Source organism: Cottoperca gobio, chromosome 17 (assembly GCF_900634415.1).
Source record: "Cottoperca gobio chromosome 17, fCotGob3.1, whole genome shotgun sequence".
In the NCBI taxonomy this organism is placed as follows: Eukaryota; Metazoa; Chordata; class Actinopteri; order Perciformes; family Bovichtidae; genus Cottoperca; species Cottoperca gobio.
The window spans coordinates 15702325-15725753 of NC_041371.1; the positions used below are offsets into that span (position 1 = coordinate 15702325).

Consider the following 23429-nt stretch of genomic DNA (forward strand, 5'->3'; position numbering starts at 1 on the left):
AGTGGAATAAAGTAAAACACTCCACATTTATGAGTCATGGAGTGTAAACACTGAAGGACAGATGTCACTCGCCAGATTCTTCCACTGGAAGTCTTTTCCAGAAAAGCTTCATGACCGTCCTCCTGTGTGACAATCATTCCCCTCCCTCCTCCCAGGGCAGGAACAAAAAGACATCTGAGCTAAGTGTGGATGGGGAAGAAAATCACAGCACTTTGTACAGCGGCCACCGCGCTCGGGTTTCACAAAGTCTCTGACAGGCGGAGCGGCGCGCTGTTTTTACGCATAGCCTCCAGTCCTCCGAGGCATTGTAGACATTGTTTAGTCGCTGTGTAGTAGACTCCTGAGAAGACACCCGAGCGGGACAGTCTCTAATAACTGGATACCTGAGGCCAAAGTTAGAGAGTTTTTAAATGGAGACGCGGACTGTAGCTGCGTAAAGGCGTGACGCATGGACTTTTTATGTTTAAAAATTATTTTGACGCGTTTTTTTCAGGTTGAACTTCACATTTAAATCCGCAGAAGACCAGCTGACGCGTAAAAGACGAAGGAAACAAGACTTTCGTCCTAAATTAGAGGACTGCGCAGAGTCTCTCCTTGGACGTTTTGATATTCTGTCGACCTTGACTTCTCTTTAAAGTGACGCAGAACATGTTGGGAGATATTTCCCTCGGTGTTATTTACTCATAACCCTTACGAGCTGTTTGGAGGCAAGACTGAACAGGTTACTAGAGGTAAGGAAAGGGGAGTCATGCCTGAAAAACTGGCTTCATTACATTAAACGATGATTGGATGTGAGTCAGCAGGGAGACCGCACGAGTCGCTAGGACAAACATGTTTTACACTTGTGACTGTCTGTCTCTCCCGGTCACCGTGTTGGAGTTGTTATGTCACTACAACTAAACTTCTACCTAATTATATTTTATACAGGCTTCACTCTGCATTGCGCCACTCAGTTGTAAAGTTTATTTTCCCCTTCCTTCTGCCAAAAGTCCATCTAAACAAGTCATTTGGTCTCGTATTCTTTCTTAAAATACACATTTCTTTAAAAACTGAAATACGTTTTGAGATAACTTACTTATTTAAAGTTAGACAAGCTTCAGGATTGTTCTTGAAACAAGATGAGCAGCGACAGATATGTGAGCCATGATTTCACACAAAGACATGTGATTTTTTAAAAACATTTTTTGGGAAATTTGTTGAAAATGTGTTATTTGTTATAAAGTGAGAAAGGGTCTCATTCACTGGTGATATTTCACTCAAACTTTGAGACCCATTATGAAACTTGATCATCTTGTTGGATAATATGAATTTAGCTCGCAGGTTAACAGTCTGTATTCACCATCCACATTCTCTGTTCTTGTCCAGGGTGCTGAGACTTTGCAAGGAGCCGTGACAGGACACCGGCCAGAAGGGATTTTTGGTCGCGTTTAAAACGAGGAGGAGGCGCCTCTCGTGTTGAAGCAGAACCGCTTTAGATGGATTCTTCATGTTTGCTTCAGCCTCAGTGGAGACAGCCTGCTCTGAACACTTACAAGCCGTGACAATAAGGTGTAAAACATGACACGCCTATGGATAGCCAAAAACATGAGTTGCGCCCAGCGTGGAAGAAGCGGCTCTCCTGTCCTCTCCGGTGCGCACTTGGAGCAGAATGCGCACAGGACATCTGGTAAGGAGCCATTCAGATTCTGTAAAGTTGTCTATATAGTATAGGGATTTAATAAAATTCCATTTAGGAAAATATTGTTGGATATCTTTATGCATGATGTTGCTGTGAAAGCATACCTGCCCTCTTGTCTTAATGTTTGCTGTGACAACACTCTGTTTGATGTTGGAGTTCTTTTCACATCCGCGGTTTTTTGCTCCCTGCTTGCACCTGCCTGCAGTTTTTTTTAGGCTCCTCTGACTCTGGGGGGGGTCACTGTGAACTGAAGTCAGTGTTGGACTTAATTGTTCATTGGGAGCTTCCCAAGACTCATGAAATGCATCCTGAGAGGAGGAGGATGGTGGAGGTGTTTGTTCTCTGAGTTTTATGAAATTAGGCTTTATGTTTGAGGTATTTACAAAGTGTGTGTGTGTGTGTGTGTGTGTGTGTGTGTGTGTGTGTGTGTGTGTGTGTGTGTGTGTGTGTGTGTGTGTGTGTGATAAACAGTGGCAGTCAGGAAGTGTGACCCTTCTCTGTGGTGGGCTGCAAGTATAAATATCAAAGTGCTCGACACACACACACACACACACACACACACACACACACACAAACACACCATCATGTTTCCATCTCTTTAGAGGACGTTACATTGACTTACATTCATTTCCTGGCGCCTTACCCTAGAACTAACCAAGTATTCGCTTTAAAATGTAAAGATTTACATTATGGGGACTTAGATTTTGTCCCCAAAAGAGAGTCCCCGCAATGTAACTGTTCAAACAGATGTATGTCCCCACAACATGAGTAAAATACACACACACATGATGTGTCTTCTCAAAGATGTAAAAGAAACGGCATGATGCATCAGGGAATTTGAATACTTACTCTCTGACTCAAATGCCTACTGACTCACTGAGTCATGTACATACAATGTCATTCCTGCACGCAGACGAGGCCCAGTTGGTGGACGGCAGAGTTGAATCTTGCTTTGTATCTTTTTTTTCCTCGACTCTTCTTCGCATCTCAAAGCTGTTGTACTTGGTGAATCTGTGTGTGTGCGCTTTGGGATCACCTGAGACATGTCACACATCCCAGCCGGCGTCCCAAACTAAATACCTGTAAAATGTGTAAATACAAGTCGTGAAACAACCTTGTTTTTCTTTACTCGTGTCGTTCAAAATCGGCGGTTTGTTCTCTGGCTGGACATGAGAGCGTCGTCTCTGCTTCAGGCATCTCGCACTCCTCCGTCACGCTGCCACAGCTTTCACAGCTTTCACAGCTTTCACTTCCTCCAGTCAAAGGTCATGGGGTCAGCGGCCCTGTTGAGGGTCAGGTACGACGGGGCCGGCATGTTCTCTTAACCAGCAGCCTCCTGATGTGTGGTCTGGTTTGTTTTAACTGGCATGTGGCTTTACGAGAGCTAGCGTGCTGTTTGTCGGTGTTATGGGTTTAACTCTTTCTAGCTTTCATGCTGTTATGTGTTGCTAGTCAGATTCACAGAGAGCCAGTTGAACACTTGTAATTAAAACGACAAAATGAGTTATCATTATTACCATTCCTTTACATGGAAGCTTCCTCACAAGCAAGGGGGTTGTCTTCCTCATCCAGTGGACTTCATTGCTCACTAAGATTTCAGTTGACGAGCCTGCTACTTCAAATATCAATTGTGTAGCTAAGAACTCAGTAACTTTGCTCATAAATAGCCTTTCTGTATGGACACTTTATAACCCAATGAAAAAAATATGTTTAGCTACATCTGGGAGAAAAATAAATCATTCAGAGTGTAAAAGTACTTCCTAAATGTACACTCCCTATTTCTCCACTGTTTCTCTTAAACATCATTGAGCAACTAATGATGAATATTCAATATTCACCCAGAACCTGCACTTTTCAACACCCACAAAATAAAGTCAGAAAGACATTAGTAAGTTATTGTAATATATGTATAAATAATTACAATTAATAAGTTGCTCTGCCTAAATGACACTCAATGCCCTTTCAGCTAGCATGAGAATTATGTTTATAGCTTGTAATGCTATGTGTAAGTAATATTGTTCACTTGCCAAAGGCACCTTACTTGTTATCGATTCTGTTCTTTGTTCTACGTCAGTCTTTAGAAAAGGAAGCTCAAAATGTGCATGTGCAGTGAAGGTGAATTATTGATTTACCTGGAATCTGGACTTCTTCATCCAGTATGTGTATTATGGTATTTAAGAGCACTAAGTAATGTGTTGTCAACACATTAAATGATTTAAAGAAATCTTGGAGCACTACACTAAACTTTCAATGTTTATGAAGTAATGATGGACTCTAATCAAACTCCACATAATGCCTGATTTCTGGATCTTTATAAAATAATAATGATAAAACTCATTTCTACAACCACAAACTGGTCAAGAAGGCAGCAGTCGTGCACACGTCGATCAATCAAATACATACAATTAAACATAAAACAATTCATACAAATGGTACAGAGTGAAAACGTATTAGGTTAACTGCATGAAAACAAAGTCATGACAAAATCACTATGCATTGTAACCAGAACAGTTTGTGACAAACACCTCTGCCAACCTTAAAGATAACATCTTGTAATAAAACTTTAATTGTTCTGTAAAAAGAATGCACTACAGGGTCTCCAAAAGTCTTGACAAATAGAAAGTTGGAAAGGACTTTGAATCAAAAGGTCAAATGTAAGGGACATCATCAAATACTGTGAGAGACTTCATACAATCAACACACTCAAGCTCCTCCAATAGAAGCATTAAATGCAGTGAAATAATCCCCTGTTCAAGAAGGGCTCAATCCATTCAGATTAGTGGTCATTAAAAGATGGACGTGTGCGCTGCGCAGGGAGCATCGTCCTCTGTGCCTCAGCCTCAGTGTGTAACGTTACTCTAGATGTTTTGTCCCGGCACAAATGGAGAGAGTCCAGTGAGAGAGATTGATTATGCAACCTGAAGTGCCACAGGGCAGCTTCAATCTGGAAGTGTTTAGAGTACGCAGCCAACCACAGTGATTCCCTCAGGGCAAATTGAAGGAGGCATGATCTGACAAAAAGGAATTTCAATTTGTTAGATGTATTCCTTCAGACAAATGCTTCCCATGCTACTTATATTTTCTAGGTCCTTACATTTGTAGCGTTGGACAATCTTGTGGTAAGTATGCCGATGAGGGAATTATTTTTGTCTCTGATCTTGATTTGTTTTGTTGTTGTCGAGCATTCTGGCTTCTTCAAGTTCAAACAGCTTAAATTATTTAGAACAAAGCAGCAGTTAATACTTTCTGGAGCCGCTGATGAAACGTAAAGCGAACTCCTGTCCTTATCGTAAAATCTCCCTCCTTAAAACAACTTTTTCTCGAAATGCAGAAGAATGTTAACAAGCCTGCAGCGCAGTGTTTGTGTCTGTGAGAGTTTTTTTTTTGATACAATAAGCTGTATTCTTCTGAAATTAGCAGGTCACATTCATTAATCATAGCGTCTGAGAGCTGCTTTGAACTATCAGGCCAGGTCATTAAACCCAGTCTGTCTGGGGCGCGAGCGGGCGACACGGAAACACTTTGGAGAGCGCTGGTTCACCCACAAGACATACTAATAATGACCAGTGTGTGTGTGTGTGTGTGTGTGTGTGTCACAGATGGCCATGTTTCTGAATGCTACTCTCGAACTCAGTGTGGGTTTAATTTAGAGAAATAACAACATGAGATGGGAGCAAGAAAAGGTCGCGAGGGTGGGAGAGGGGATTAGTGGTTTTGTATGAAAGGTTAGATGTGTGTGTGTGTGTGTGTGTGCGTGTGTGTGTGTGGCAAGTGTGTGTGTGTGTGCGAATGCGTGTGTGTGTGTGTGTGTGTGGCAAGTGTGTGTGTGTGTGTGTGGCAAGTGTGTGTGTGTGTGTGTGTGTGTGTGTGGCAAGTGTGTTGAGAGAAAAAAGGCAGGGAGAGACAAAAACCTTGTCGTGCTTTCTGTCTGTTCCTCTTCACCCCTCTCCATTCTTTCCCTTTGTCTGACTTGCGGTCTTTTAGTGCCGTCGTGCTCACAAACACCGGAAAGTGAAATCCTACCCTCTGATCATCGCTCCAACACGGCTAAAATGTGTTCCCATTTAAGGTGAAGCTCACCCAACCGCTCTCTGTGTAGCTCCCTTTTTAAAACCAACTATCAGCCAGGAATTTGGTTTATTAGGGTCATGGACACGGGGGAAACTGCCTTAGCGAGAAACAAAGTGAGGAAGAGCGAGATGGTCAGGACACAGATGTGTCGCATCAGGAAGCTGTCTTTATCTCAGCACTCAGGGGAAAACGGGGCCCATGCAGCACGGCGGATGATGGTGTTCTGTCTAATTGACCTGATTAGGTCACAAGACGATGTTGCATTGTGGGGTTTTATGTGGCTAGTTAGTTCTAACTGCACATTAGCTAAACTTTCCAGTGACCCTGCACGCTTAATCTGGTAGAGGCCATTGTACATCATGGAAGTCACAGCTGATGTGAAAAATCTACAGCAGGGTCATTACTGAAACATCGTTCTCTCCTTGCTTTTCAGTGTCAAAAGCTGATGCAGTTTTATTGGTTGTGCATTCAAGGATAATTGTAGTTTATTACACCTTAAAAAAAAAGAAAAGGTTTTGGCTTTCATTCCTGTTAAATCTTACACATTGTATTTACCATTTTCATTGCCAAGAACTGGTAACATGGTGACATTGATGAAACAAAGTCAGACCATTTATTTAGTTTTACACACAGTGGCACAGTTGTGTTGCCTATACGTCCAGCATATGCAGAGCAACATTAGCATTCATTTTGAGTCGTGTTTGTGTCTAAATGAAAAATGAAAGTCCCATACACACCCTCCTTCTAGCTCTGTTTTTTGTCTCCACCAACTCCTGAAGGAAATATCTGGCTCTTTAGTTGCTAAATGCTCCCCCATGTTCACCGGCTAGTCGCCAAGTTTGTCTACTGTTTGGTGGCGGGCAGGTAAAGTACAGAGTAATAGCTGCTGGGTGTGTCTGAAAAGAAGAATGATGAGAGCATTGAGAGCAAAGCGAAACAGTAAAGTTGTGGGCCCTAAAACCAAAACTATTAGATATAAGACGCTAAAAAGCTCTGTGGAGCTGCAGAGTAGAGGGTTTGTCACTAGAGAAACCCCTTTCACACATACAGTAGTCATTTGATCAATTGTTAATATGAGAATATTATAAACAGCTTTAAACCAAACGAGCACCATCTTTCCAAATAAATGAGGAAAAAAAAGTGAAATGCCACCGTCAGCTGTAATGACCATAATAATCTTTATTCTAACCCTCACCCATCACTGCTGCCATTATGCACACAAATTCAAAGTATTCAGAGTCATAATTCCTCACCACACACTTTGGAGCTTTTACTGGCTCAGGGTTTTCTCCCACATCAATTTTCTTGTTTCAGAAACCAATCCATTTTTGAGAGTAGCTGCACTTTCGGTTTTACCTCCCAATAAAGTGGGTTAAATAATCTGGCTAAACGGTTGGTTTGCTTAGACCCACCTGATTATCTGACTGCTTGTTTCTTGCAACAACGGGACCTTTTTTTCTCCTTTCTGTTTTAGTAATTTCGCTAAGTAACGAGACACCTGCGATCACTTTGGTGAGCATCTCATCATAACCATTAAAAAAGATGAACAGGGAGGGTTATAGAGATAACTCCTAATTAGCATAAATCCAAATGATGCTTTAACTATAGCCGTTCATGCCGTGATACACTACATGTCCATTTCTTTTATTTCCTCACAAATCAGTAGATGAGGCAGATGCATCACACAGGAGTCTTTACATGTGGAGATGGTCGTCACATAAACTAAGTATCTCGTCATTTATTTCAGGTTACTTAGTCACTCGAAGCCGACTGTTAGAGTCATGCACTGTTGGAACAATGATTATAGTTCAGTTTTCTCTAACTGAAATGTTATTGACCGATTGATTGAAACATGTTTCATGTGATGATCAGAGGGAAGACAGAGCTCCTGGCAGGAGTTCATGAAGTACCTACAGCTATTAATCGTCAAATTTCTAAAAGTAGTGATTAGTAAATCACGTAGAAAAACAGAAATATATTTACACAAAAGAAACAGTTTGAGTTGAATATCTGATACCAGCTATCTGGAAACATCAGGGGACTGTCTGATATACCTCAGCAGCTAAATCAAGACACAATGATTTCAGGACTTCATTTAGTTGCCAAATACCTGGATGTCCCCTTATACACTGTGTATCGGTCAATTTCCTCTGCTGTGAGCTCTATTACAGCCTCAGCTCTCTGGGGTTTGTCTCTAGCAGCTTCACAGTGAGAACATGTTTCCTTTAGTAAAGCCAGATGGCTGAGACGATGATAGCAGTTCTTTCTCTCCCTCTGTCTGTCGTAATAATGCCATCAGGGTTGCGGCTCGAGGTTAACGTGCCGGCCACGTACGACACTTTAATGCCCCGTGGAAACTTGCATTTTATCGAGGTTGTTGTGACCCGCCGGTCCCGCTGCTTTGATGACCTGCAGTAACTCTCCACGGCAGCACCTTTTGGCAACTTGAAGCTGCACGTGTGAGGGTGTTAATCCAGAACTGTTACACTTCAAACACATTGTTCTCCACTAAAAACGCTTCATTTAACCCACTAAAGAACCATTAGACACGTTTCCCTGGAGCTCCTCTCTTTGGTGTGAAGAGAAGGCTGCAGGGTCAGTGGAGTAAATCACTGATCACTAAGGTTTATTATTAGGAAACCAATAAGTTACCTCTAATAGGTACTTCTAATGAGGTCCAGGATGTACTGTTTACCCTACAGGCAAAGCTTGAAAGAGGTATTGTTCGCCTTAATCTGTGGATAGTTATTTCTTCACAAGCGAGATAATAACCATAATACTGAAGCTGTATTTTAAAGCTGCAATAGTTATAATGTTTTTGTTTTGGCTACCTGGGAGGTGCACATCATTGACATGTTATCGTGTTATAAAGTTGATGAGGCAAACAAGTTAGGCATTTGGAGTCATGTGTCAGTCCGCTGACCTGATGGTGTTGACGGGGTATGTAGCAATTTTCTGTTGTATTTGTTTTCGAGTTTGCATCGTTTCTGAAGCTGCAGCATGTTTTTTCTAACAGAATTGTTTTGGGCTGTCGCAGTGCGCTTGCCCTTGTTGGCAAATGTACCTAATGCTCCATTATGTTCACCATGCTAGTTTCTAACTTTGTCTGTTTGTTAAAACGGCTGCCTGCTGCCGCAAAAACAAGGCTGATGAGAGCAGTGAGAGCCAACCAAAACAGTAAAGTGGCCATAAAACCAAAACAATGAGCTTAAAGATGCTAAAACGCTCTGTAAAGCTGAGGGGAACTGCCGAGTCAGGTTATTTTCTGAGGGTTTTCCATTTCAAGCGACCTCTTTCACATTACATGTGGCCAATGTACTCTAGCCTACTACGAAATAATTACTAATAATTATAACCCATTACTTCCCAAGGTAACATGTTCAAAATTGCTTGTTTCACCTGTCCCAACAGCTCAAATCCAAATCAGTTTTTTACTCTTTCACAATAATATAAAAGCAGGCAATCCTCACATTTGACCGTGAACATCTGTGCAACATTTCAAGCCAATCTTTAAACAGTCGCTGAGATATTTCAGTCTGGACCAAAGAGCAGAATCAACCGACGGAGAGTGTGAGAGTTGGAGTCAAAACCATCTCAGCCACCCCGCTCCTGACTGAATATTCCTCTCAGCCCACCGGAGTCTTGTCTCTCACGCTTCACTGTCTCTTACTGGCCTGAATGAATCTCAGACACCTCCAGGCTCAGATGCTGTCAGTCGGTTAATAAGACCTCCTGGTGGGAGAACCACAGAGAGGGGTGAGGTCATACAGATTCCCTCCTCTCTTCACCATCCTCCTCCAGGCGGTGTAGTGTCCACACCTCTGATTACCCCGACCCGCTGTGTGCGCTGAAACGGTGTCAGAAATTGACAGACATGGGGTGTATCTTGTGTGTTTTTTGTGAGAAAGGATTATAAAAAGAAAAAAAAGCAGTAAAAGGAGCATATGTGTGCACACATGTGTGTGTTCGGGGGTGTTAGGGTGGGGGGCCTCTCCACCAATCTGAACCGAGGCATGGGACCTGCTATCTGTTTCTCATTTCCAGTTTTCCAGCAGTGACAGGCCTCAGAGTGGAAACTGGCACTAACGAGCAATTACATCCTGCCTGCCTGCCAGGGATTATGGGATTACAGAGTGACCGGGCTTCAGTCTGCGCTCTCTTTCTGCACTCTCATTTTGTCATTCCCTCGCTTCCCTTTGTTCACCTTATCTCTGCTTTTAGACTTCTCCCATTCAGTGGTTCCATTTATCTTTTTTTTCTTTCCCCTGGACAATAACCCATTCTCTACTTTTAATTCTCCCTACTCTTATCATGTGATTTTATTTTATTATTATCTCAATCTTTCTCTCGCTCCTCCTCCAGCTTTTTCTCCTCTGACTTTGTGGCTGCCTAGCATAGTTAAGCCATGCTGTCGTTAACCGCTGAAGAGTGAAATTGGTTTAGTCGGAAAGAGGAAGACAGCACATTGTACATCACAAAAATACATTTAATGTTTACGTAGCTTTAAATGAAGCTTGATGGAAGACAGAGAAAATATGACACCTTCACGTCATAATAATGTCTACACAGTCCAAAATCACAAATGTGTCCCAAAAGACTTTGTGTACACTTTCCCTCAGATAAGGATAAAATAAAGGATAATCAGAATTTGGCTTACACCATTAAGCCTCTTATATGACATATTTCTGAAAAGATATTAAACTCTGTTACTAAAACGCTTTAAGCAAAGTTACAAAACAAGTTTTACACACTGTTCTGGATGCATATATGCAGAGCTTTGGGGCACATGTAAGTACAGCAGACATCATCACGCTTTGTGGGACCTCCGCAGGTTTCTCAGTGTCTGGTAGTGATCAGGCGGCTCTCCTGGTGTTCTGCCTCTCTCTCCTGCATCTCCTCTTACACCGCAGGTGTCTTTTATTGAGCCAGAGGTGATTTACTGTACTCTTGTTTTTCTCCTCGCTCCTGCAATCAGGCACCGCGGTAGTGACAGGTTGAAGCTGGAGGTCAGATCATTTCACGTACGTGCACGGTAGAGAACAGAGCGCGTCTCTAATAGGAGGTCATTATCAGAGAAAGTTGGGCTTTTAGAGGGAGGCGAAACACCAGAAAGCTTGGAGCTTTCTTTTTCTTTTTTTCTTTTTTAACAAGGTGAGAGGTTTATGGAATCTGTGTGGGCAAAGCTCAGCTCTGAGGATGTAATAGTATACAGTAGGCACCAAGATCACTAATCAGAAACATGTTTGTTATGGCGCCCTTTGTTCTTAGCAAAGATGTGTGTTTCTTAAAAATAGCAGTATTTATAATAGTCTGAATTACATCTTTAATCGTAATATAGGCCTACATGGAATTATTGCATTATTTATACAGCCTTACAGAGCAGTCAGTGAGGGGAGAAAAAGGGTTTGAATGCTGTTAGCCAAATGTGTAACAGATATCCTCATCACAGACTTTACATTTCACTTTTATATCAATGTTTCAGTCAGACGCTGCAGATACGGCAGTTGCTAATCTGCGAAGCTAGGCTAGTTAGTTTCCATCAGGATTAGTTTATTTAGTGTTTCCTTTTTCTCAGTTAGGATTAGATCATAATATGTGGTGTAAAAAGTGAATTACTAAGATGTTGGAGTTTCAAAAATATTTTTTAATGACAGGAAACAGGAAAATGAGGGTAAATATGCTTTGGCTAAGGCTAACTCTCATCAGCTAGCCTTATCTGGCCGGAGTTCAGTCACTGCAATTTTTAAATGGACTGTATTTATATAGAGCTTTACCAATCTTTGCCGTTCCCTTAACGCGCTTTACAACACATGTCAGCATTCACCCATTCACACAGAGTCAGAGGCTACCATACAAGGTGCACATCAACTTGTCAGTAGGGATAACCATTCATACACACTCACACACTGTTGGCCGGCCCAGGCCCTTTTCTATTTCTTCCAAATCTTACACAATGTGTTTTTCCCCCCAAGAAAACTCACACATTTCTACAACCTATAGGATGCTGGGGATAATGCAGCATGACCAACACTCCTCCCCCGCATAACCTTTGCTAAGGTTCTGGAAGAATCAAAGAGTCTAATTAGATACAAGAGATATCGGCACACTTAGATTTAATGCACCTTCATCCGTACAACATATACTGTAAACTCTATGTGGTAAAGCAGATTTAAAAATACGTATTTACTGCGTAAGGTTGATATCAGATGATGGTTGTAGGATAAAGCTTCAAATGCTGGCAATGATAAATAAAAGCTCTCTTCAATCCCTGCTTTAGTACATACTGCTGCTTAGTGTTCTTGATGAGTAAACTGTTGTTACCTTTGTGCTGGCAACCTCTGTTTTGAATATGATACCCTATTCTTTTACCTCATAAATGTCCCCCAAACAAAATCCACTTCCAGCCTCCCTAAGCACTTAAACAGTATTTGTAAAAGCAATTCAGAGAAGCAGAAGAAGCTCCTGAAATAGTAGCTGGCTCTGGCTTCATGGGTTGTACTTGCTTCAGGAGGGCTTTCCCACTTAACTAACTGTGAACAACAACTGGGGCACAGAGGACCAACAATGCAAATGAAAGGTGACAAGAACTCCGCTCTCCCCGCTGCAGACATCCAGACTGATGGACAAACCAGAGGCTTTAATCAGCCAAAACAGGAAGAAACACATGCTCGGCTTTACAAACACACGCATGCACACTGTTGGGTCTGAAACTGTGATCACAGCATCAGTAGGCTCGTGGCAGTCTGGAGCTCTTCATGACTAGTGTCCCACTTTATCTCCCCCCCACCCCCCGATTTCCCCTCCCACCGCATCCCCGAAAATGGCTTGAGGGCGTCGGGCTGTAAACAGCTCCAGAGTGCCAGAGTGAAATGAACCAGCAGACAGGCCCGCGTAGACTCCCAGCTCGCTGATCTAAAAGGGGCTAAACACTCCCAGCTGTGGTGTTAGGGACTCAGAATGGCACCTCTGCTGAGAGCCAGCGAGGATCTGTATTCCTCTGTCCCACCTCGCACTGTTTTAAATCAGCTCAGAGGGAGATGAAGGGCTGAGGAGTCAACACAGTTTGGTTTTAGGTTGCAGCGGTGGAGTGCACTCTGTCTGTATGGCTGATTTATACTCACTTTATCTCCCCTCGTCTTCTTGTTCCCTCTCCCGCCCCTCAGCGTCTTTAACTTTGCTTTCCCTCGACTGGATCTCTTCATCTGGAACACGCAGGATTGCATAAATGCATCAACACGTTTTATCTTGACCTGTGATCTGTAACCTTTTGTCAGTCTTCCATCTCGCTGCACAGACACAACTGCTGGAATTATTTTTGACTGTTATATAAACAGGGTACACAACGTATCGTCAAGATCTTAAAAAATACTCGCTTGAATACGTTCAGAGCCGAGGTTATACAAAGCATGTTGGGGATGACAGGTGTGGTTTCAAAGATGTTGGAAGTATCTGTGGGCAGAGGGTTGTTTCCAGAAATGTGTAAACGGATCACTGCTGAAGATGAGTTTGAAGATGTTCCATCGGGCTCTAGGAAAATTGCGATGTGCATTTCTCACTGTTTTCTGACATTTCTATAGACTTACCTGGGGGTGGGCATCCCCACACGGGGTGATGAGATAAACATTAGGGGTCAGACAAAGGAAAGACACTTTTTTTTCTGAAATACAACCGTTGGGTGGATTGACATATACAATATATTACATATTTTCATTGTGTCCAGAGGATGTTTCCTAATGACTTTGATGATCCTCTGACTTTTCCTGTATACATTTCTGATGCAAGATAGATCATGTTAAGTTACTACTCCTGTTTTAGAAGTATATGTGACACAAAACAACTTGATGACCTCATGTTACGGGATGTGTGGTGGCTCCGCACCAGCACGATCCTCCACACAGTATGTACTGTATATAAACATCTGCATCCGTGATACTTCTTATCACCTGTCCTGAATCTCTGTGGTTTTTTGTCTGGGACCTCCGCGAAGTGCTCCCGCTATGCCTGGTTCCCCCTGCTTGTACCTCTGCTGCCACAGGAATAACCCTAAAGAATGTCTTTGACAAGTGTATCGCAGATGTTGCCTTTTGTTGCCGGACTGGGGCTGTTTGCATGGATGTAAGAACCGACAAGCCAACACTAGCCACGCTAGCTGGCAGCAAACACTGGTCTTTTACTGAAGCAGCAACAAACACGTCGTCCTCATGCATTGAGGACGTGATTTATGTGACATGTCGGCTTGCTCAGGGGCCCACAGGGCTGTTTTTATTTTTACAGTATCTGGACAACTGTGGATGTATAGACATCATATTGCCCGCATGTTGTGCCTTTTAGTTTATGTTAAACTTTTCAAAGGGAGTTCTGGGAGGAGAAAAGTTGAGTGAAGCATTGTTCTTGTTCTTACATTCCACTCTTTCTCTCACTCTCCAGGTGGGACCAGATGGAGGGTTCGGAGGAAGGATAGACAGAAGATTACCTCTGTAATGTCAGCAAAGGCCAAGGTTTGTCAGAAACGGACGTCATTGCCAAAAGAGCCAAAATGTCCTCTCCTTCCTCTCCTTCCTCTCCTTCCTCTCCTTCCTCTCCTTCTTCTTATCTTCTATCATTTTTTTCAACACTCCATCTCTTCCTCCATCTCCATCTTTTCTCACTCTTCACATTTGCTGTTCTTGGCTTATAATGAAATCACCATCTCTGCAAATAACCTAGCCTTATCATTTTTAATTTCCACTGTACAGACCACTAAAAACCAGAAGATGAGTTAGGTGTAGGTTTATAAATTGTTAAGGAAATCCATCTCCACAAGGCTCAGAACTGAGCTTTCCATAAAACCATGTCAGCGCCGAAGCTTTTATCGCTAAATTCTAAGCCAGTGGCCGAAGCGTGATCCAGGGCAGAGAGAAAGCCGAGTTATTTGACTTAAGTATTACTGAAGAGTAAGTGAGATCCCGTTTGATGAAATAGGCTTAACACAAAGTACTGCTGTAGCTCGTTTGAAGGGCCTTTGAAGAGCTGTGTGTTTTTAATGTCTTCTTATAAGCATTATCTAATTTTCTTTATCTGTTTCTATATCTGTAAAGCAATCTGTCAACTTAGTTTTATTATTAAGTACATGGAAGCAAAAGACCAAACACCCAATTCCTCTGGTGGTGACCATCTTTTCTTTGTATGAAGAAGAAGAGCGCTCAAAGCCAACAGCAGAACTCTACACCACTCTGTAAATATTAGTTTTCTAGAAATAAGTAAGAACAAAGCGTCATCAAACATCTACTCAAATATCAATGTCATGTCAGTCAGCAGGTCAGCAGTCAGCAGGTCAGCAGTCAGCAGGTCAGCAGTCAGCAGGTCAGCAGTCAGCAGGTCAGCAGTCAGCAGGTCAGCAGTCAGCAGGTCAGCAGTCAGCAGCTTAGCAAAAAGAGGGAAACAGCTAACCTGGCTCTATCCGCTTGCAAGTTAATATATATACAACTACCAGCACTTCTAAAGCTCTCAAGTTAAAATTTAGTTTGCTGATATGAGGAACTAGACAGCAGAACTGTACGCCACTTACCTTTTTGTAAAAGAAATTTGGTACAAATACATCATTGCAAATCCGCTTAAAGCAACACAAATCAATATTTCTGTATTAATAATGGATCAAATGAGTATGTGTAACATGAAACGCCTGTAGCTCCCCTCAGCTCAATGTGGCTTTTTAGCATCTTTTAGCTGATTGTTTTGATTTTACGGACTGCAATTTTACTGTTTCTCTGGATTCAGTGGGCCAATGGGCAGACAGACAAAGTCAGCAGCTAGCTGGGGAACATAGTGGAGTTTAAAGAGTAGCTTGGGAGCCAGATATTTCCCTCAGGAGCTGGAGACCGAAACAGAGCTGAAAGGAGAGATTTCAACACTCCAAATATTTAATGTAAGACAAGAAAAAATGCCAATGTAGCTCCGTATCTACTGGACATGTAAGCAATCAATAGTTTCACCTTGTCAGTTTTAAGGTGACACGTCATGTTTGCTGCCTGCCAACGAGTCGAAGTTTATGTGCTTTTAAAAAGTGAATGAAAATGTATTAATTACAGAAGTGAGAATAATAATCTTAATTTCCAGGTCCTGGTGGCAATCCTTGTCTTAATTCACTCTTTAGTTTGTTCATTATGATAACTTTTAGCACGTAAGAAAGTCAGTAAAACAAGTCCCTCAGATTTGTCAGCTAACGTGATATATTTTCTCCCGTAGGTGCTGCTGTGGGTGCTCCTCTCTCTCCTGCCTCTGGTGGAAGGAGCTCATGTGAATGCTGATGCTGCTGGTGGTGGATCAGACTCGGGCCACACCGCGGGTCTGCTGGCAGGCCAGGAGGAGCGAGAGCTTCCTGTGACGCTGCCAGAGGTGGTGAAGGACGAGGAGCAGGAAGACGACAGTGACCCTTATTCTACTTGGCACGCTCTATATGGTACTGAGGCTCTTATAAAAGTGTAATTTACAGCACATCTGCTTCATCCGACAGTATGAGAGCCCAGGGTTCTGCTTTGTGTCTCAGTCATCAAAATGTATTCACAGGAGTGTCAAAGGGTGACAAGTTATTCTAAGTAAAAAGGTAGAAGTGATAGATTTACAAGAATAATATGGAAGCCCATAAGGGACTTTATTAAAATGATAATGTAAAAATGAAAATGCAATAATCCATGCATTTTCATTTTTACATACTGGTATTAGCGCTCTATGACCATATTAACATGAAAAAGGTGTGGAAAAGCTATTTAGCCATTTAAGTTGTACATTGCTGTACAGTAGACAATATTTAAATGTTAATTAAAATGTTAAAATGCAATATCAACTATTTAACCTGATTTTTCATTCATGCAAACAATATTCAAAGGCTCTATAAACGGCATACAGAGCATTATTATAGCAGTAAAAGATCATTTCCTATGTAAAGATATAGTGGAGCAGAAAATGAAGCCACACTGTTTCTGTGTGTTGTAATCAGAATTTCTCTGCTTTGTTCACATAGCCGGTGCGTCCACACATGCATGTCATTGCATGTCATACCTGTCAACCCTCCCGTTTTTCCTGGGATTATCCCGTATTTTCCCTTCTATCCCGTTTTCCTCCCGTTTAAATATTTACCCGTAATTATCCCGTATTTTTAACCTTAAAAAAAAAAAGGCCTAATTAAAAAAAGTGTACAGTGGCCTCCGGTACAGCAGGTGGCAGTATTATGTTTAACATGAGCTGAAAAACGTTATCTGCCAGTAAACACACAGAAAACAAACAGAAACAATAACACAGGAGAAGACAAAAAGAGATGGATGAGTCACAGTGAACGGGAGATAGATGGAGATGCAGTTGTACCTGCATAAAACTTTATGCAAGTACCTGCCAAATGAGAGGAGACCTTCCCTTATTGAATAAAAAGCAGAGTCGGGCAAACTCATGCTTTTTTTAAAGTGTGCCATTCAGATGTTAGCATCGCACACGGCGGAAAAAGCGATGTTCACCAGCATGAAGAATCATCCAAGCACAAGCACAAGCACAAGCACGCCCAAGAGGCACAAAAACATACACTGTCTATGACTTCATTTGTGACAAGAACTGTGACGGAGGCAGACCAAGTGACCAAAGCTGAAGGAAAGATGTCAATGCTTTGCGTTAAAAATAATGTAGCCTTCAGCTTCTGCGATGATTTCAGTCGCAGTGTCGCGGACATGTTTCCCGACTCTGACATCGCAAGGAAGTCCTCGTCGGGGGAAACAAAAGCCACACAACTCATCAATCATCAAATACATTGATGATAATAACTAATAAATAAAATACATACATTTTATAAACATGTCTGTACAAGTAATACATAGGGCTTACTTTAAATAAACATGTATTTCCTGAATGTATATACCCGTCCCTTATGTGGTTACATTTACATTATACGGGTGGGGGCTGGGAGGCTGAGAGCTGTTAAAATATGGGCAGAGTCCGCAAAACATTTCCCTTATTTGAAATTACAATGTTGACAGGTATGTTGCATGTGAGTCCCGGTATGTCTGCGCTCATACGGCTGTTACTGCTGATAATGCCGTCCCGTCCTAGGGCGTTGTCTCGAAGTGTAACGGCCACCCTCCTGGTTCCCCCTCAAGTTAACACTGTTAGCTCTGTTGTTCTGTATGCGATTGAAAACCGTGTGGAGGCAATATCCCTCAATCATAGGGATCGATATGATAGATATGCTCTGAATTCCTTAGAAACCTTTAAGCCAACATTTAAATTGTATTTAGGATGTGCAAATGCAAATTATTTCATTTACATTTTAAAGTTTATATTATCATTTTAATAAAGTCCCCTATGGGCTAGCATAAGATCATTTGCATGTTATTGCTCATACTTTTGTGAATAAGTATTTATTTTAACTCTTTCTGTTCTCTTTCCTCTCCATTTCAGACCCCTTTGTAATAGATGAGGTGAACGACCATCCCAGTAGTCGCTGGGTGGGGCGCTCTCCACGCGCCTCTGACCCCTCAGAACCTCTACCTAAGGGATCACCAAAGAAAAAGAAGAAGAGGAAGAGGAAAGAAAAGGAGGAAGAGGTAGAGACAGGAAAAGCAGATAGAAAGGGTAAAGGTAGGAGCAGGCAGCCGAAGCAGAGCAGCAGGGACTGCCGTGTGGAGAAGAAAGAGATGAAGGTTCGAGACCTGGGCCTGGGCTTTGACTCTGATGAGATTGTCCTCTTCAAGTTTTGCGTTGGCTCCTGCCAGTCTTCAAGAACAAACTACGACCTGGCACTGAAGGCGCTGCAGGAAAACGGCTCGCTGCCCCGGCGCACCGCCCGCAAGGTCAGCAGCCACCCCTGTTGCCGGCCCGACCGGTACGAGCCGGTTTCCTTCATGGACGCCCAGACCACGTGGAGGACAATCCAGTCGTTATCAGCCGCTAGCTGCATGTGTATGGGCTGAAGGCATGAAGGAAGGAGAAGGTGACGAGGAGGGGTGTCACCCATCCTGAACAGAGAGCAGGGTAGAGGCTCAGGGTGCTGAAGCCCTGGCTGCAGTGAAGAGCCAGAGGGCGGCGCTGTGACACGCAGAGCAAGGAAGTGACGGAGGCCACTTGTTGGCTTCCTGTGATGTAGTTCCTGTTGAGGAGGAAGAGGTTTGGGTGGACGACTGAGAGGCAAGTCATCAGTCTGGATTTATTGTTGCGTCTTCAAACAGTGAATTACCTTCAACTGAAAAACTGGTAACTAACGCAAGATACTCCAGACCAGTTAATACACATAAAAGAGACTCTATATGTGACATTTTTTTATGGGCGAGGCCTGAAGGCTGAAGCTCAAGAGATATAAAGAAAATAAATAATTACAGGACTGACACTGTGTTTATCTTCTGACGAAAAAAGACTGATATGATGTTCACTGTCATTCACCGTGAAGCCAGCTCCTCCCAAAAGATTTAGCATTATTTTCCACATAAAAACAGGGACATTGCATTGTATCGTTTCTATGTTCAGGGGAACTCAGCCAAATGGATGCCATGCATCTTCATGTATTACTGTATAAAAGTAAAGTATATTTATTTCTGATAAATTATTTATTTATTATAGCTTCATATGAGAGCTGTTTTTATTAACTCTATATTGTATATAAATATCTATTTATTGCCGAGATTTAGATTTCATGTTGACAGTTATGTCTACTTCTCGCACGCAGTATGTACATTTCTTTCTTTCAAAAGGTGCTCATTTAAATATTTATCCAACGCCTCATGCACCTGGTCTAGACAGTGTTACGGGGCAGAATTAGATTGGATACAATAGATATTTCTGAAATTAATTGAGTGATTTTAAAATACAGAAACAAAAAGCTCAGATTCTCTTTTACATGTTCCCATCCCAGAGAGACTTGTAAAAACAATCTTGATAAATAACAAACTGAAAAAAACTTTCTCAAAAGCACCTCACTTTTCCACAGCATAATGGAAACAGACAGTCAGTCTCAATGTCCAGAATGTTTGTACAGCTAAATACTACAGGACCTCAATATCGCTCTTCTTAAAGCAGTGATTTCTATTCAGTTACAAACTCCCAGTATGTCACATTATTATTATTATTATTATTATTATTATTATTATTATTATTTGTATTATTATTTTTATAAAGTTTTTTTATTTTTGTATGGCATTATCCTCTAAGGGAATAAAGTTTTTTAATATACATCTTGTTATCGCTGTTTACTGTTTACTGTTTACTGTTTACTGAGCTTGAAAATGACTTCAGAGATTTTCTCCAAGTCCATAATGATTTTTGCTGTAAGCACAGATCAACACCTCAACTTCTTTTCTAGTTCAAATTAAACATGACTTTTTATGTTGTAGAGCCACCTGCTGGTCTGAAATGTGAATCGGGTGTCCCCACTTACAACTGAAAGAAGTCGCTCTCCTGCCATCTGTCTGTGCAACTGAGAATGTTTGCTTTAAAAACGATTTCTTGTTCTTCCACCCACATCCAGCAAACACCACAGGTCATACAGCTAACAGCAACAGTATTTTATTCTTTGTTTTTGTTTTTTTAAAAGCTGATCTGTTCATGTTGGCAGTCATCAAAACATTATTTGCAATATAAAACAAGATTCAAAATGTCAACATTCAGTTTCCCCTGCATCATGCAACACAGGCGCAGAGTAAATTAGCAGCATGTAGCTTAAAGTAAAATCAAGTGTAACAACAACACATAATGAATAAACATGTATTGCGAATGGCACATATGGATTCATACAGTGTATCAAACTCTTGGAGTGTCACGACTTTTATTTGTACCCATGGGGTATGATTATATTTTGTTAAAATTTCCATGTTTGGAATTTTTTTTTACATTTGTCAGCAGAGGTCTTATGACAGAGCAAATCAGATTCCACTACAATTGTAGCTATTAGTCCATTTCAATTTGCTTGGGGACACTGGAACAAAAATGTTCTGAAGCTTTTGTATGTTTTATTTGACCAGCACCCATAGTGAGCCACCTGTGATACCCTGCCCGTCCAATCACCACCACTGTGCACACAACAGTTTGAAGTAGTGGTAGGTTGGGGGTCATGTGTTTTTACTGGACCTCATCTGAATGGAGAAATGTCCTGGTTTATAAGAAAACGATGTTGGAAATGCACATGAACTGTTTTTCACTTGACCGTAACATTTTACATTTAGAGAGCTGCAGTTCAAACCATGAGAGAGATGTTTGATCCAGTGCTGATGTTGAGATGATTCCACTAACAGTTAGTTGCTAAGTGTTGTTTCAAGTGTTTCATTCATTAATGGCTCTTTGGTGTTTCTTTAGTGTTGAGTTTATCACTGGCAGCTTCGATTTTTCTCACAGTTGAATTCAAAAGTACCATTTTGCTGTGCAGGTGAAGCAGCTGCCCGACTTTGGAACATTTCTAAACTGATGTTCGCAGTTAACACATGTTCATCAAAGGCATTTTGCTGACTGACATGATCTCGGTGTGCTGAACGTGCAGGTGACAATGTCCACTTTTCTAACGTGCGCAGAGAGGGTTGCTTGCCGCCTCCTGTGTGGAACCAGCTGCTGCCTGCTCCTCACAGCCGAGGATCGCGGTCGACTCGACACTGAACGGGTGAAAGTTGACCTGCGCAGTGTCGTACTCCCACGCTTGCCTCATGGCGAAGTCTGTAAAGGTTGTATTATTGATGGACACCAGGGGTTCCATACCGTTCCTGAAGCTGGCTGTGCGTACTGACGCGTAACTTGTGTCATCGCTGTTTAGAGACGGGGGGGAGTGTTGATCTTCTACCCAGTCGATGTTGTCACCACGAGCGTCCTTAATGTGGGCCGCTGTACTCTTCAGCTTCTCACAGCCCTTTAGCAACAGGTTCTTCCGGCACAAAATGTACACCCAGGGGTCTAATATGGGGTTGAATGAGGCGAAGCGGATCGCCAACAGGTCGCTCCCGTAGTCGGGCTTCCCTCCAGCGGAGATATAAGATGGGTCGTATAGCTGGTTGACGAAGATTCGCACCTGTCAGATAGAAAGATAATGTTTTAATATCACATAAAATAGAGAGCAATAACTATAAGGCATGCAGTGTGCGCAAATATTGTAATACACAGCATACATTAAAGAAAAAGAAAAGATGTCCTTACTACTAAAGGGATGGAGCAGACCAGGAACACGATGGTCATGAAGATCAGAAGCCAGAACATTTGGATCTCCGCTGCTGAGGTTACCGACGGCAGCCGGGGGAAGCGGCAACGTGATCCTCCCCGCTCACACAATGTCCTCTGGTTCATCCCCACCAACGACCTGCACACCGCCAAATTACACAAAACTGTCACTGCGATCAGCACCACCATCACTCCGCCGTACAGGAAGGAGTAACAGGCTCCGAGTGAATCCATTGCCCTCCAGTCCAGAAAGCACCAAGTCCCAGGAAAGTGCTTGACGTGCTGTCCGAAGCCAAAACTGGGCATAATGCACAATACTATGTTAGCCAAGTAGGTAGCCAGGAGTGCAAAGCGCGCCATTGTCCGATCTATGTACTGGGAGTAGAAATACGCATGGTTTATGGCCAAGTATCGTTCCACAGCCATGGCGCACAGGATGGACATTCCAGCGGAGCCAAAGAAGAGCATGGAGAAGGAGAAGAAGTGGCAGAGCAGCACCCCTCCGGGCCAGCGGTTGGCCACATATGTGGCGATCACCACCGGGCTCGTGAAGCATGTTCCCAGCAGATCCGTGATGGCCATCCCGCACACCAGAGTGTAGAAAGTGGTTTCTTTCTGCTCCTTTTTGGAGATGCACAGCACGACTATGGCGATGAGGTTCCCCAGGACTCCCACGGCGAACATCGTGGCTGAAGTGACCAGAGACTTGGACTCCAGCAGGAGCGCACGGGACACACTTTGGTTGTGGCTGAGAGCGAGAGGCGGCAGCGGCTCAGAAACATTCGTGTCCAGTTCTCCAAAGGCAAGAGTGTCGTTGATCATTATTAAAACCAACAATACACAAGGCTTACAGTGAAATAAACGTTCTGCTTTGTTTACAAAACTTGCTCTGGGAATTTAGAGTGCTAGTAATAATAAATCCTTAACTGTAAAGTTGCATTCTGAAATTTTCCGTTTCAGACAGAGCATACAGTTCATTACATTAAAGTGCTTCTTCTGTTTAATTTCCAGTAGTGGGTTGGTCTCCCGATGCGCCCACATGAAGGTGTGCCTGCTCGTGTTTACACCGCTCTGTGCTGCGGGTATTTAAGCTGTGTGCTTATGTCAGGAGAGTGACGTGCGGGCTGTGAGCTCAGCAACCCAGGTTTCCCAGGATCACATTTCTGCAGCCAAATTATTATTATTAAATACTTTTCATTGCTGGCCATTTATCGGCATGAGAGGTCCAATGCCAGCAACGTTAAACACAACAACCAACATGTCCACATCTGATGGCATAAACTTAAAACACTTAAAAACATGCTTTTGTAAAGACCATCATTTGCGCATGAATTTGCTTTATCTTTGCTCACAATTAAGCTTCCATAATAAAAACTACAATATCTATTCTTGGGTCCCAAAGTCCAACTGAGATAACACAATATGTCCATGAATGAGAAAATGCACACTATTATGGTAATAACTACCTGTGATTCAACAAGCTGGACGGGTTAACTTTAAAAAATAAAACTAATCTGTGTAACCATATAAG

General features: G+C 42.4%; 2 protein-coding genes across 2 annotated transcripts; one reads left to right on the plus strand and one right to left on the minus strand.

Annotated features, from left to right (window-relative positions):
• The first annotated feature begins 257 nt into the window (after positions 1–257).
• On the plus strand, positions 258–19873 carry LOC115022770 (artemin-like). Its single transcript, XM_029453859.1, has 5 exons — positions 258–731; positions 1366–1666; positions 14177–14247; positions 15974–16187; positions 18170–19873. Exons 2-5 carry the CDS (start codon positions 1558–1560, stop codon positions 18679–18681), a joined length of 906 nt encoding a protein of 301 aa, XP_029309719.1. The 5' UTR covers positions 258–731; positions 1366–1557; the 3' UTR covers positions 18682–19873.
• Positions 19874–20307: 434 nt separating this feature from the next.
• ptger4c (prostaglandin E receptor 4 (subtype EP4) c) lies at positions 20308–22776 on the minus strand. The gene is made up of 2 exons (XM_029453543.1): positions 21878–22776; positions 20308–21752 (listed from the first exon to the last, which is right to left on the minus strand). Exons 1-2 carry the CDS (start codon positions 22718–22720, stop codon positions 21252–21254), a joined length of 1344 nt encoding a protein of 447 aa, XP_029309403.1. The 5' UTR covers positions 22721–22776; the 3' UTR covers positions 20308–21251.
• Positions 22777–23429: the final 653 nt, after the last annotated feature.

Bases quoted from the DNA above. Each gene is read 5' to 3' on its own strand.
- LOC115022770 (XM_029453859.1), top strand. From the start codon at position 1,558: ATGACACGCCTATGGATAGCCAAAAACATGAGTTGCGCCCAGCGTGGA. The intron at 1,667-14,176 runs GTAAGGAGCCAT...CTCACTCTCCAG, and splicing joins GAATGCGCACAGGACATCTG to GTGGGACCAGATGGAGGGTT. The intron at 14,248-15,973 runs GTTTGTCAGAAA...TTTCTCCCGTAG, and splicing joins TAATGTCAGCAAAGGCCAAG to GTGCTGCTGTGGGTGCTCCT.
- ptger4c (XM_029453543.1), bottom strand. From the start codon at position 22,720: ATGATCAACGACACTCTTGCCTTTGGAGAACTGGACACGAATGTTTCT. The intron at 21,753-21,877 runs GTAAGGACATCT...TCTATCTGACAG, and splicing joins TCTGCTCCATCCCTTTAGTA to GTGCGAATCTTCGTCAACCA.